Source organism: Bos indicus, chromosome 9 (assembly GCF_029378745.1).
Source record: "Bos indicus isolate NIAB-ARS_2022 breed Sahiwal x Tharparkar chromosome 9, NIAB-ARS_B.indTharparkar_mat_pri_1.0, whole genome shotgun sequence".
NCBI classification, from domain to species: Eukaryota; Metazoa; Chordata; class Mammalia; order Artiodactyla; family Bovidae; genus Bos; species Bos indicus.
Window position 1 is genome coordinate 74742310 of NC_091768.1, and position 15563 is coordinate 74757872.

Consider the following 15563-nt stretch of genomic DNA (forward strand, 5'->3'; position numbering starts at 1 on the left):
GGGCTTCGTCTTCTCTTTCTCTGTAGGTGTCCATAAAGTCTGGAGCCATCAATTATTTGATTTGTTGACAGGCTGCAGATGTCCTCAATGACACACGTGCCTGCATTCTGAACCTGATGAGCTCCGTGTCAATCTCTCCTGCTGCTACAGCACCTCACACACAGTAGGCCTTCGAGTGGGTTCACAGTTAATTCCTCTTTGCCAAACTGTGTCATGTAATAGCTTGGGAATGAAAGAAACACAATATGCAATAACAGAACTAGGAGAAAGAGGTCAAACTGTGGTTTAAAAGAAACATTGGATCTATTTTTGAGTCTGCCCCTGGCACCCATGTGAATCTATTTTGTTACAAAAATTTTTCTAGGCTCAGCTCTGGACCTTCACTTTGCTGTAAAGCCTCTCTTGACCCTCTCTGGCAGTTCAATGCAACTATAGCGCTTACTGCATGTACTGTTGTTTCTATTGTTAACTTATCTGTTGTTGTTTAGTTGCTAAGTCATGTCTGATTCTTTTGCAACCCCATGACTGTAACCCGCCAGGCTCCTCTAGCCAAGAGATTTACCATGCAAGAATACAGGAGCGGGTTGCCATTTCCTTCTCCAGGGGGGCTTCCCAACCCAGGAATTGAACCTGCATCTCCTGCACTGAAGGCAGATTCTTTACCACTGAGCCACCAAGGAAGCCTTAAATTATCTGTAGAGCTTTGTAAAAAGACCTCTGGGCCCTACCCCAAACCAGTAACAACAGTTTCTCTGAGATGGTGGTATCAATATATATTTTTTTAAGTGTCCAGATCATGTTAACATGAAGCTGGGTTGAGAATCACTGGCCTTGATCGATGCCAAAGGCCTTTCAGTGCAAAACTTTCATGGAAATTGAGCTATAATGGAATTGCCTTCTTTTGTGACTAAGGCCCAGAATTCTGAAAAAACCTCAAGGATGCTAATCTAGGAATATATTATGAACCATATATAGGTATAGAGAAACATTTGCCCATAGACACAGGGTAGGAAATGGTAACCCACTCCAGTATTCTATTCTTTCTGGGATAATCCCATGGACAGAGGAGCCTGTGGCCTGCAGTTTATGGGGTCACAAAAGAGTTGGACAGGGCTGAGTTACTGAGCACTACTACTACATAGGGTAGGAGGGAGATCCCAAGAGGAGATTACATCATTAAAGAGGTGGCTCAGATAGGTAGCTTGATATGTGTGTGTATGTGTGTATATATATATATATATATATATATATGGTTTTAAAAGAAGCACTTAACCATTACAGGTGGGGATATGAACTGTGGCTTGATAAACAAGTTCTCCTGTCTTTAAGTGTGAGTGAAATGATTTATGATTTCATTTATACCTCACCTCCTTCGAGATTTCTCCATAGGACACAGGACTGTTCCCAGGATTGGGACGGAAGAAAAAAATGCAGCTGTGTTGTTGCAAGTATCAAATAGGAACATACTGGTGAGAACTTTTGCATACTCTAATGCAATATGTAAAACATATACTGTATGCTGATTTTCACATAAAAATAAAGATGACTACCTGTTTTATTAAAGACTGTTCTATATGGATCAAATCATGATACAAGATCAGCTCTGTTATTTCTATATTGCATAATAAACAAGTTCCTCTGTATTTAAGAAAGTTGTTTATGTCATTCATCCATCTAGGAGCTTCAGACTTCATCCTATTCATGTGGGCAGTCATAAAATATAATATATATCTAGCTTAATATAAAAATATTCACCTCAAATATGAGAACTAAAATTAAGGAGACAGAAAATGCAGTGTTCCCCAGTGGGGTGCTATTTGCAGATCCCTTGAGATACACAGTAGTCATCCAAGGTAACTTGGGGTCTTGAGAAAAAGCCACTGAGTTTCTTTTATTCTGTTTTCCATGCCCTCTCTCTCTTACCACTCAGTAGCCCCAAGGAATGATGTGGACATCAAGTTGCTATTTGAATACTTGAAGAGAAGACAGATTCTATTTAATGTGAGAGCTGAAGGAACAGTTAGAATTTCGACACAGTAATTATCTAGATTGCCAAAACAAAATACAAATGCTTTAGAATTTATCAAAACAGTATTTTGAGAGTCTTTTTTACTTTGTAGAGTAAATATGACACAAGGGATAGCTTTAGAACAAGCTAACATGACTAGGATTCAGGCAGGTGCAACTGGTACAGTTCAGTAGTACATAAATGACTCCAACGAATGTACTCTAGACCAGAAACTTAAGTTACAAAATAGAGTTAATATTACAATTAATACAGGTAAGTAAAAACCACTGCTCTCAGATTCTGCACACTTAAAAAAAAAAACCCATAAACTTTATACAATAATCCAAATCACGCACTTCTACTCAGATGATCAGGGTATAATACAAACATACATAAGCCTAAAAAGTTATGGTCACATTTTGGTTTTGTTCCAGTGATGCACAATCACATGAAATGTTCTGTCTGTTTCGTGTGAAATAAACATTTGGCTGAGTTATTATAGCTGCTGAATTAAAAATATTTCCATAAAAATGTTCAGACCAAAATAATCCCAAACATCACAGTGTTTGGGATTATTTTGAGAGTCTTTATAAAGAGTCCTCATGAATCATAGAAACAGAAACAGTTAGGAAATTTCAGTGTATTTCATCTATTCTTTTTTTAACACGAGTAAACAAATACTGGATTTAAAGTGCAGCTTCTTTCTCCTGTCCCTTTGATTCTTCCCTCCCCTAGCAGAAGATCAGGTCTATATTCATTTTTAGAATCTCCACGGGAAGTTGGAAACAAACTGAGTGACAGTCAAGCCTGTTTGTCTCGGAAGTCAGTGATGGCTTTCCACAGTGTGCACAGCATCCCGCCCCTGTGTAAAGACACAAGAACATGGTGAAGAGATGGCTTCACTTGAAACAGCGCCCTTGCAGTATGAAAGTGACTTCTTAGTTTTCAGCAGCTCTGATCAGAACATGAAGATCCCAAAGGCTTGTCAGTCCTGATGTATTCTTTTTGTATATATTTTCTCCTCACCCCTCCACATGCCTTTCACTCTCCACTCCCACAGACAACCAGAGCCCAAAGCATCATTTTAGATTTTCAGCACTTTTGAAATGTGTCTTTCTAGAGGTGGATAGGAGTAATAGTTATATCTGTTATATATAGACATGCTTGGCCTGACGGAGACAACAAATTTTTGTAAGAAACTGTGTTTAGATTATACCATGTTATTTGGATGGCAAATCAGCACCTCATCATGGTATTTTTAATAAGTATGATATGATCATGAACCAAATTAGAGCATTTGGTTTAAAATATCAGCTTTAAGATATCTGCATGGTCTTAATCTGATATGTTATCAAGAAATTCTTCTGGCTGATTTGCATTTCCTAATATGCACATATTGGTTATTAGTGCTCCCAATAATAGCCTGGTCCAAGCAACTCAGGTTACTCAGAGCAGCTGAGAACTCAAGTACTCTACCCAAGACCGGAGAGCTAGTTAGAGCTAGTTAGCAATCAGCTGGGAAGGGCCCCAGGCTTCTTGATCTCAGCCCAGTGCTCTTTCCATCATGATGAGACTGAACAGAAAGAAAAGTGGTACCTTAGTCTCAGGCATTTTAAATCATCACGTGTAACATAGTAGAGAACATCCATTAATGAATAATCCTCAGCCAAAAACTGTGGAGAAAGTAAAATACACACAAAAGTAAGATGTCTTATGCACTTCCATAAGTAGCAAACTATCCATAATGTAAACATTGGCAATAATGAAAAATAAATCTAAAAGGAAATTCAGTAAAGACAGAATCTTTTGGAATTATTAGAAAAAAGTCCCCCCATTACAAAATAATTACAAGGAATTACATCCATACGACTTTTAGGAGCAGAAAGATGACAAGGAACACAGTACTTCTGATTGGTCTTCTGATGAATAGATAAAACTTGCTTGTAATTACATCTGCTGCTTATAAGATAATGTTTGTATTTAAAAGGTTTAGTACTTTGTAGCTTAATTTTTTCCCAGTGGGTAAAATGTGTTGTTTACACTTAATTTCGGAAAACTTTCCGATACTTACTACAAAATCAGAATCCTGAATTTAAGTGAAGCTTTTAATTTTAAATCTTTCAAAAAGGTCAGTGATTTAGTGTGTCATCAATGACTACTCCTTAATTCTTATTTGAGTCTAAGTTAGAGGGGAAAATATTTTGGAAAATTTGATTGGATAAATTTTTCCCAAAGGTGAGAAAATCCTTTTAATTTTTGTAATTTGCTTGCAGATTTCTAAGGAGACTCTTAAATTTTATTAAGTGATCTAATAAATTATCAAGCCAAGAGAAATTCATCTTTTAGTCATTTAAAAAATTTAAATATAAAACTGAAATCAACATAATATTGTATTAAAATAAATAATATATTTCCTATTTATATAAACTATTATTTCTATAAAATAAAAAAATATAACCTCTTACTGCACATATATGTGATCTTACAACATAAAGAAATCTATTCATGCTAACTACAAAAGTTCCCTGTATAATATAGTTTGTATAGAAAGTGTTTATTTCTGATATAAGTTCACTAACTAGTCTATTTTATGAAGTAGCAATAAATAGCTGCTGCCCAGTGGAGTCTAAGAATGTCACATGAGAATTTAAGAGTTAAAAAACGAGAGAAAGAATGAGAAGCAGAAGAACTTTTTCCTTTTAGTTCTTGTCTTGATTTTTCCTGTTCTTCTTTATTTTCCATTAAACAGCATAAAAATCCTTATGGGTTCTGGACCACAGAGCATTTGTCTGCCTCACTGTCTCTGTCCTCCACTCTGAATGGTTTTCCCTTTTTGTCTTTCCCCCATCCCAGAACAGACATACAGTTTATTCCTAAGTATTCCTTTAGACTCCAGCTTGCCAATCATCTTTTCAAAGAACCTTCCCCAACTTCTCCCTCCCTCTGTCTCCTAATACCTGATAATCTTTCCTTTACAGACTTGACCAGGACATAATTATATTTGTACATGTGGAATTCTTTGATTATTGTCTGCCTACCCTAGTCTGTGAGCCTCAGGAAGGCAGGGCTGGGTCAGTTTCTCACTAGTGTCTCCCTGGTGCCTGGCACATAGTAGGCACTCAGCATTAGGAAACAAGTGAAAAAATGTTTGTCTCATAGAATGTTTTCTTTACCCGACTTATAGTGTCTTCATCAGCTCCGTTCTCTCTCAGCCAGTCAGTAAGTTCCGAATCTTCAGTGTTTGTGCCAGGAGAACTGGAGTGACACCCAGGCAACCCAGGAACATCTAGAACAGAATTGGGGTGGGGGAGAAGAAGGGACATTCTTAGCTTCAGAGGTCATTTGATAGTCAACATTTACTGATACTTTAGCAGATTTTTCTCCATCACAGTATAATTAATAGAAACCATTGAGATTGGCAGTCTACAAGATAATATAAATCAAACTCTTTAAGGCTGCTTAATATACTAGTCAGTGGAGAGTCACTAACAATAATTAATGATACTTCCACCTTGTGGTTTCGTATCAATTTTATAGCCTCTTAGAATAAAATGATGCATCAAAATCGTACTGTGTGTTTTTCAGGCAACAAAGAAGAGCATACTTAGCAGAGAACCATATAATAATCTCTTTTTCCACTAGTTGCAGTAATATGGAAGGACCATATATCTGAACAAAAAATAATGATTTTTATTTTCCTCTAAATGGGCTAAATAAGATTGCCTAAAGATTATCCTTCATCCCCAATTTCTCACAGAATAGATTTCTTTAAAGTTCCAATCTATGACTTAAAAAAAAAAAACCTGAGATATAATTGACAAAACATTTTATTAAAGTATATTCAACTTATGACTTGCTATTGCTTTATCTTTATTCTACTTAAGCCTTGTCAAATTATAAAACACTAGAATACATAGAATACAAATACAAAATGACAAAAATAGTATTATATTATTCTAGTAATTTCACTGTGAAATCCTTAAAAAGAAATAAAGACAAAAAAGTGGAGATCCCTATTCACCTCAATAATATATAATCTCAGGAAAAGATAATTATGAGTCATTTTTACTGTACTTGTAAGAAATAATGGTTGGCTACAATTAAGAATTGGAAATTTGTGTACAGCAATCTCTGCCTGTAGTTGTGGTACAAGTGACAGATGCTGAATAAGCCATGATATAAAGTTTGCCTGTTGGCTTTCTAGTTTTCTGTGGCAGTTTGGTTGAACAGTATTACTTTAAAATTTTCTGCTATTCACCTATTGGTTGGGACTTAAGCTTCAGGTGTTTAATTTCTTGGTCTTTCTCTTCAATAGCTTGATGAAGGAGTGCTTGTAATTCTTTCTCTTTCTGAACCAATTCTTCCAGTAATCTGCAGAAGGAAATTATATTGGTTGACAGGATAATGAAGTGGGAGCAGCCACAGAATGACCTTCTAGACAAGGGTTCTCAAGCTATAATGAACACAGACATCCTGGGGTTTTATTGAAATGCAGATTCTGATCCAGCAGCTGGCTGGGGAGCAGGGATGGGTAGGGAGCTCTGAGTTTCTGCATATGTAATAAGCTCCCAGATCCACAGACATCCGAGTTGAGTAGCAAAGCTCTAGAAAGTGTGCTTCCAGACAAGAATTTAAAACTTGCACCCCTAATTGGCTGACAGACTCTTCAGAGATGTTGTTCTGTTTCCTTTTATGACCATAATGGCAAACAAATTAATATATGGTGTTTACCTGCATAGCCCCTCATTAAAAAAGTTGGTCAACATGGGTAATACAATAGGCAATGAATGCAAAGAAGAAAGGTACTTACTTTCTTTTAAACTATGAAAATTTGAGAAGTAACTCTTCCTTGGTGGTTCAGACAGTAAAGAATCCGCCTGCAATGCAGGAGACCTGGGTTTGATCCCTGGGTCAGAAAGATCCCCTGGAGAAGGGAATGGCAACCCACTCCAGTATTCTTGCCTGGAGAATTCCATGGACGGAGGAGCCTGGTGGGTTACAGTCCATGTGGTCGCAAAGCATTGGATATGACTGAGCGACTAACTCTTTCACTTCACAACTATAGGGGAGGTCAGCAACAGTACCTGGCACATAATCAGTCCTCAGTAAATGTTAATGAAGATTGCTTGGGTTGTTGTGTTTGTTACTGTTATTTTTCTGCCTTCTAAGGGGAGCAATGAACTGAGGAAAACCACAGCTGTGTTCCTGGTACATTCAGTTCCCCATTGGTATCTCATACATGCTCCAAAGAAATAAGAAGTATTATGTTACATGGTTCTTACCCATGAAAGGTTCACTGCACAACTGACAGCCAAGTGGTAACCCATTCACCATTCCCATTACTGGGAAAATATTCGAAGTTGTGAAGACAGATGTTCTGAGTTTTTAGAAAACTATCTTTGAATAACTTGAATTCAGAATTGTAATACTTTAAGATAGATGGCACCCCACTCTGGTACTCTTGCCTGGAAAATCCCATGGATGGAGGAGCCTGGTAGGCTGTAGTCCATGGGGTCGCTAAGAGTCGGACATGACTGAGCGACTTCACTTTCACTTTTCACTTTTCACTTTCATGCATTAGAGAAGGAAATGGCAACCCACTCCAGTGTTCTTGCCTGGAGAATCCCAGGAACGGGGGAGCCTGGTGGGCTGCCGTCAATGGGGTCGCACAGAGTTGGACATGACTGAAGTGACTTAGCAGCAGCAAGATAGATGGGGAAACAATGGAAACAGTGACAGACTTTATTTTCTTGGGCTCCAAAAATCACTGCGGATCGTAACTGCAGCCATGAAATTAAAAGATGCTTGCTCCTTGGAAGAAAAGCTATGACAAATTTAGACAGCATATTAAAAAGCAGAGACATTACTTTGCTGACAAAGTGAAAGTGAAGTTCATCAGTCGTGTCTCTTTGTGACCCTGTGGACTGTAGCCCCCCAGACTCCTCTGTCCATAGGATTTTCCAGGCAAGAATACTGGGGTGGGTTGCCATTTCCTTCTCCAGGAGATCTTCCCGACCCAGGGATTGAACTCGGGTCTCCTGCATTGCAGGCAGACTCTTGACCGTCTAAGCCACCAAAAGAATCCATATAGCCAAAGCTATGGTTTTTCCAGTAGTCATGTATGGATGTGAGAGTTGGACCATAAAGAAGACTGAACACCAAAGAATTGATGCTTTTGAACTGTGGTGACTCTTGAGCATCCCTTGGACTGCATGGAAATCAAACCAGTCAATCCTAAAGGAAATCAACCCTGAATATTCATTGGAAGGACTGATACTGAAGCTGAAACTCCAATACTTTAACCACCTGATGCAAAGAGCTGACTCATTTGAAAATACCCTGATGCTGGGAATAATTGAAGGCAGGAGGAAAAGGGGATGATAGAGGATGAGACAGTTAGATGGCATCACTGATTCAACAGGCATGAGTTTGAGCAAACTCCAGGAGATGGTGAAGGACAGGGAAGCTTGGCGTGCTGCAGTCCATGGGGTTGCAAAGAGTAGGACATGACTGAGTGACAGGACAACAAATATAATTATGTATAAGATTATCAAGGTACATTGTTTCATGGCTCTTAACAAGCTCTATTTGTTTTACTTTCTGAGTATTGATAGATTTAACTCAGGACCAGATTCCATTCCAAAAGCTTGCTTCTGCTTCAGTTGACATGGTCTGAAGGCAGCACAGTCCAACTGGAGACAGCCCTGGGATTGTATCCTGGTTCAGCCATAAGCTTCTGTGTTAACCTTGACAAATGACTGAATGCCTCTGGGCTTCAGTTTTCTCATTTGTGAAAAGGAAGAGTAGAACTTTCTGAAAGGATTACTGTAATCATTGATGAGAATCCACATAGGTAGAATGCCAAACACAGTGTCTGGCCTTTAAGAAGGGCTGTCTGTTCTCTGCTACAGCCTCAGGCACTGGACAAGAAGCTTCCCAGGGTTCATTAGGGTTTGTCTCCCTGACCCCCAGATTCCACCCCTTTCCCACAGGACAGAGACATGGGAGGCTATCAGGTAGAAGAAGGATTGAGGTAGAGTTCAGTTCACTTCGGTCGCTCAGTCGTGTCCGACTCTTTGTGATCCCATGGACTGCAGCACGCCAGGCCTCCCTGTCCATCACCAACTCCTGGAGTTTACTAAAACTCACGTCTGTTGAGTCAGTGATACCATCCAACCATCTCATCCTCTGTTGTCCCCTTCTCCTCCCGCCTTCAATCTTTCCCAGCATCAGGGTCTTTTCCAGTGAGTCAGTTCTTTGAATCAGGTGGCCAAAGTACTGGAGTCTCAGTTTCAGCTTCAGTTCTTCCAATGAATATTCAGAACTGATTTCCTTTAGGACTAACTGGTTTGATCTCCTTGCAGTCCAAGGGACTCTCAAGAGTCTTTTCCAACACCACAGCTCAAAAACATCAATTCTTTGGCACTTAGCTTTTTTTATAGTCCAACTTTCACATCCATACATGAGCACTGGAAAAACCATAGCTTTGACTAGACGGACCTTTGTTGGCAAAGTAGGTGAGTAGGTGAGACAAAAAAAAAAACAATGGGAAGCAGACAGAGACAGTGGTTACAGGAAGACAGCTTATTTAAAGACAACTGTGGAGAAGGCAATGGCAACCCACTCCAGTACTCTTGCCTGGAAAATCCCATGGATGGAGGAGCCTGGTAAGCTGCAGTCCATGGGGTCGCTAAGAGTTGGACACGACTGAGCGACTTCACTTTCACTTTTCACTTTCATGCACTGGAGAAGGAAATGGCAACCCACTCCAGTGTTCTTGCCTGGAGAATCCCAGGGATGGGGGAGCCTGGTGGGCTGCCATCTCTGGGGTCGCACAGAGTCGGACACGACTGACGTGACTTAGCAGCAGCAGCAGCAGCAGCAGTGGAGTAAACAGCACACACTTAAATGGATTAAGCAGGAGGAAATGAAAGAAGGAAGGAAGGAGAGGATTAAGGGAGACTTATATACTCCAACACAAATGGTATTCAGAGAAAGTTTCAGCAAGTTCAGTATGAACTTTTAATTTGGCAATTTTTGATCTGGTGTATATTTTTGTCATTCATGCTAATTTATAGTATGAATAGCGATAGTATTCATACTGCAGTATTCTTACTGCTTTTCTCAAAGAATACACAGTGAAATTTTCTAGAATTTAATACGTCTATCTAGGTTATGGGCTTCCCCGGTGACTCAGCCATAAAGAGTCTGCCTGCAATGCAGGAGCCACAGGAGACCCTGGGTCAGAAAGATCCCCTGGAAGAGGGCATGGCAACGCACTCCAATATTCTTGCCTGAAGAATTCCATGGACAGAGGAGCCTGGCGGGCTATGGTCCATAGGGTGACAGAGTTGGACGTGACTGAAGCAACTTAGCACACACGCATTTAGACTATGTATTTCCTTTTTATCCTAAAAGCCAGAACTTAACGTTGGAAGCAAAGTACCGACAAGCCACCTCATTTGTCCCAATTCCAGCCTTCAAAATTATTTATTTTTAGGACATATCCAGTCCATCAGTTTTGTTTTTACTTTGTCTTCTGTTAATAGGGAAATCCTTTGAAACCAAGGCAATTGACTGTCTCTCTGTGCCAGACAAATTTGGCAAGGATCAGCCATGAGGTCAATTTTTTAACTCAGATAGGTGAGGGTGGGGAGCTGGGTTGGTGGGTAATTCCAGAATTGCAGGAAAGGGAAATCAGATAACAAGTCAGCTCCTTCTGAGTTAGATTTTAACTACCTCTGCATTATTGTCCCAATTCCTTATGTGAAATGAATGATTTTCAGAACATTTTAGGTAAGCACATACTTTATATTTAAGTAAAACATGCTTCCTAAAGCTATTTTGTTACTTTCTGCTATTTAATATTATTGATGATCTATTAATCAAAAGCTGGATAGATATTCATCAGTGATTATCCTAACTGAACTGAATCCTAAATATAAGCTTACAATTTCTGACCTGAGGATTACACCCTTTCCTAAAAACACATTAACATTTCCTCAAGTTTACTTTGCAATATATGTACATCTGTATATCAAGTAATATTCAACTGACAATTAAAGGACTGGTGTAGACATGACCAGCCCTCGTTGGCACCTATCCTAACGCAGCCGCCCTTTCTTTAGATCCCTACGTGAAGTGAATGCTGTGCCCTGTCTCACTTTTCTAGGGCTGATGGAGGAGCTGTGGGAGATTCTACTAGAAAAAGAAAAAAAGGAAGCCAGTAATCATAGAGATTTCACACATGTGCGTGTAAATACATAGAAAACATAAATGAGTGGGCTTTGTAAGAACTGCAACAACATCCTAACATAATAAAGACATGGTAATTCCTGTGGGCAGATGTGGGGAGCAGGCCCTCAGCTGTCTGACACCCTCAGAAAAGAGATGTGAAGAAAGCAGCCGGGGAAGGGCAGTGCCCAAGGACCATGGGTGGAGCAAGCACGGTGGACAGATGGGGGCCCCTGGGGGTGGTGAGTCAGGGTAATGCACATGGGCTGAGCACAGAAGGAAGAGGCTGCACTTAGGAGAGGCATGTTCTATTGACACAAGCCAGGGTAAGTACACAGAAGGTTCAGGAGCCAGAGGAGCAAATGTACTGGCTCACTGGTAAATAAAGTAGCTTTACTGTCTGGAAGCCGTGGGCAGAGCTGGGTGGCGGGACCTAAACAGTCATGAGTGCACTCTCCTCTTCCAGAAATCAGAGAAGGGTATAAAAACACAACTCCATTCAGGACTGGGTGCCAGAGAGTAAATTAAAGAGAAGTGACTAAAGTCAACATCTGCTCTAATGGATGGAGACTCATAATGGGACTATTGCCTGAGTGAAACTGAAAGTTGCTCAGTCATGTCCGACTCTTTGCAGTCCATGGAATTCTCCAGGCCAGAATACTGGAGTGGGTAGCCTTTCCCTTCTCCAGGGGATCTTCCCAACCCAGAGACTGAACCCACGTCTCCCACACTGCAGGCGGATTCTTTACCAGCTGAGCCACAAGGGAAGCCCAAGAATACTGGAATGGGTAGCCTATCCCTTCTGCAGGGGATCTTCCTGACCCAGGAATTGAACCAGGGTCTCCTGCATTGCAGGTGGATTTTTTACCAACTGAGCTATGAGGAAGCCCATATTGCTTGAGAAGAGGAGGAAATGAAGGACATGAAGATTTAAATGAAGTCTTAGCAAAGACTCCAATTCTTTTCCACTAAGTAATAAGTGGGAAGTAAAGAGGTGGGTTTCAGAGGACAAGACTGGGATAACGGAACTTCCCTGTTGGTCCAGGGGTTAAGAATCTGCTTGCAATGCAGGGGACATGGGTTTGAAACCTGGTAAGGGAACTAAGATCCCACATGTAGTGGGGCTACTAAGCTAGAGAGTTCGCACACCACCACTACTGAGGCCCTGCATCGCAACGAGAGATCCCGCGTGACCCAACAAAGATTCCATGTGCGGCAACTGAGACCTGATTTTGCCAAATAAATCGATCAATATTTTTTTTTTTTAAATCCAGGATACAGAAACAAGAAACCCACTTTCCCTTTATTCAGAAACATTTCTGTATATAAACTGTAGAAGCTAAGTATGGATTTACTGAATCGTGCAACTAAAATTCAAGTTTCTAAATACAGGATGAGGTTGGTTGGTACTACTCATACAAGCTTGGTATTTAAGCTTATTAAGAACCCAAACTTATGACCAGAAATAAAATATTTTTATCTCCCTGGTGAATAACTTGGATTTTCAACTAAGGTTTCTAAATATTTGAACAATGTTTATTGATTCACTCCAAAAATATAAATAATAAAAAAGTTTTCCCTGTCAACCCAAAGTCATAAAGTCAGTTGCCCACATGTCAACGGTAACCAGCACAGGAAGCTATAAATCATAAAGATTCAGACCTTGAACTGTGTCAACATCTTGTGAAGCACAAGAACATATTTCCTGTTCACTTAATAACCTGATCATGTGAGTTCTGTGTTATCAAATTCACAAGGAAAAATTAAACTCCAGATATGATACAGCATATTAAAAATAAAATCATAAATGTGGTCAATGGATCATCGTTTCAAGGTTCTAAAACTAAAAACTTTTGAACCATTAATTTTATCTCCTTAAGAACAGAGCTCTTCCTCTCCTGAAAGAACCTGATATTCCAAGTCACGGGTCTCAAGATCACAGACTCTCTCTTGTCTTTCAGCTATCTACTGGATAGTACATGTTGCTCTGAGCCTGCATCCCAAACAGTCTATGAGGTTACAACTAAGTTACTCAGAAAATCTTAGTGCAGTGATCAAAGAAGAAATGCTGAAGGACTGAATTGGGAGAAGCAGAAAACATATTTGACTAAAGAGGCTAAAATGAATCTCTCATTTTAATAAAGAATGAAATCAAGGTTATATGAATGGGAAAAAGGGATTACCTTATGTGTATTCTGTGGACCAATCTTTAAAGTAGACTCCAAGCACATGCACTTATATAAAAGTAAGAAAAAAGAAACCCACCCACATTGGAATAGGCCTTACCTATTTGTTTCTATTTTCATCCTTCCAAGCTGTACATTCAGTGATCGGTGAGCATTCTGGGAGTCATGGGATACAGTAGAACTGAGCGTGCTCACCCCTGAGGTGGCCACCGCGTCTTCAAGGACGGCATGAGGTCTTCGGACAGTTTGATTTGAAGGCCGTTCGTCATGGTCACCTTCTGCATCCAAGTCTTCTTGATCGGCAGTATCACTCTCAGATGCAAGGCTGAAATGCGGCCTCAGTTCTGTTAAGCATATGATCAACAACAATCTTAATGAAATAAGAATGATGGCCTTAATTTCTTAAGACATGAATGTCATCTCCCCTGCTATCAATAAGATGTATTCCCAACTGCTTTTCCAAAAGTGAGGATGGATTTCTGCACATTATTTCAGATTTGTTCTTCCAGCAAATTTGCAAAAATCATAAGATATGTAAACTCAGAATGATCTAACTCAAACAGAAGAGAAATGTTCACACAGCACATAAGATACGTGGGAAATCTGTTAAAATCAGATAGGCAATTGTGTAAAAACCTGTTAAGAATATGAAAATTTGTTTATACAATTAAAATTCATAGTTTTGATTCTGTCAACTATTAACTCACTTAGAAATGAGGAAAGTGAGATATAGGGAGATTGTATAAATAAGAGTAAGAAGACAGACTGCTTTTTGCTTGTAACATTCAAAATGTGTGGGGGTGGGAGGGGCGAGTACTGAAAATACACACACATTCTTTATATTCACTCTAGTAGGCCAATCTGCTTTTGACTTTTTGACTATTAGGTTAATTTTTAGTGTGTGTCCTACCCTAACCTACTGACTCACCACTAAGATTTAAAGTGCAAAAGTTACAAGTCTCCAGTTTAAACAGACTGCAGGCCATGAGTTCATCTGCGGGTCACTTCAGAATTGGGATGCTACGTTTTGATGGGAAAAACTATTATACATTGTGATTAGGTTCTCAAAATGGCCCCCCCAAAAGGAATTAAATTCATAATATAAGTAAAATCAGGGTAACAGAAATATTGGATCTTGGCTCCATATGCTATGACACATGAAACTTTTATTTTCAAAGAAACATTCTTTAAATTCTATAATTCTTTATAATTTTCAAAAGTTTCATACAATATTTCTTTTTTTTTAAATTTTATTTTTAAACTTTACAATATTGTATTAGTTTTGCCAAATACTGAAATGAATCCGCCACAGGTATACCCGCGTTCCCCATCCTGAACCCTCCTCCCTCCTTCCTCCCCTACCCTCCCTCTGGGTCGTCCCAGTGCACCAGCCCCAAGCATCCAATACCGTGCATCGAACCTGGACTGGCGACTCATTTCATACATGATATTATACATGTTTCAATGCTATTCTCCCAAATCTCCCCACCCTCTCCCTCTCCCACAGAGTCTATAAGACTGATCTATACATCGGTGTCTCTTTTGCTGTCTCGTACACAGGGTTATTGTTACCATCTTTCTAAATTCCATATATATGCGTTAGTATACTGTATTGGTGTTTTTCTTTCTGGCTTACTTCACTCTGTATAATAGGCTCCAGTTTCATCCACCTCATTAGAACAGATTCAAATGTATTCTTTTTAATGGCTGAGTAATACTCCATTGTGTATATGTACCACAGCTTTCTTATCCATTCATCTGCTGATGGGCATCTAGGTTGCTTCCACGTCCTGGCTATTATAAACAGTGCTGCGATGAACATTGGGGTACACGTGTCTCTTTCCCTTCTGGTTTCCTCAGTGTCACACACGATTTCAAATAATCCTAGAATGACCCTTATTTTCCCTGTACCCCTGTACCGCCCCTTTCCCATTCCCTCTCCCCACTAGTAAACACTCATTTGTTCTCTGTATCAGTGTTTATTCACTGGTTTATTGTCTTTGTTAGATCCCACATATAAACGGTATCACCCAGTATTTGTCTTTCTCTGACTTTTTCACTTCAGCATAATGTTCTTCAAGTCCATTCATGTCATGTTGCTGCAAAGAGCAAAATTTCGTTCTTTTTAATGGCTG

At 39.6% G+C, this 15563-nt stretch overlaps 1 protein-coding gene across 2 annotated transcripts in view; it reads right to left on the minus strand.

The window, feature by feature from the left end:
• Positions 1 to 2072: 2072 nt before the first annotated feature.
• The window catches only part of MAP3K5 (mitogen-activated protein kinase kinase kinase 5), a 228642-nt gene continuing 215151 nt past the window's right edge, over positions 2073 to 15563 (minus strand). The window contains exons 26-30 of one of the 2 annotated variants that reach the window (XM_019967491.2): positions 13529 to 13772; positions 6267 to 6379; positions 5182 to 5294; positions 3605 to 3681; positions 2073 to 2870 (exon numbers count right to left, since the gene is read on the minus strand). In XM_019967491.2, coding sequence (XP_019823050.2) covers positions 2810 to 2870; positions 3605 to 3681; positions 5182 to 5294; positions 6267 to 6379; positions 13529 to 13772 — 608 coding nt within the window. In that variant the 3' untranslated portion in view covers positions 2073 to 2809. Of the gene's footprint in view, positions 2871 to 3604; positions 3682 to 5181; positions 5295 to 6266; positions 6380 to 13528; positions 13773 to 15400; positions 15528 to 15563 lie in introns of those variants that run through there. The other variant, XM_070796245.1, reaches the window with a different exon arrangement.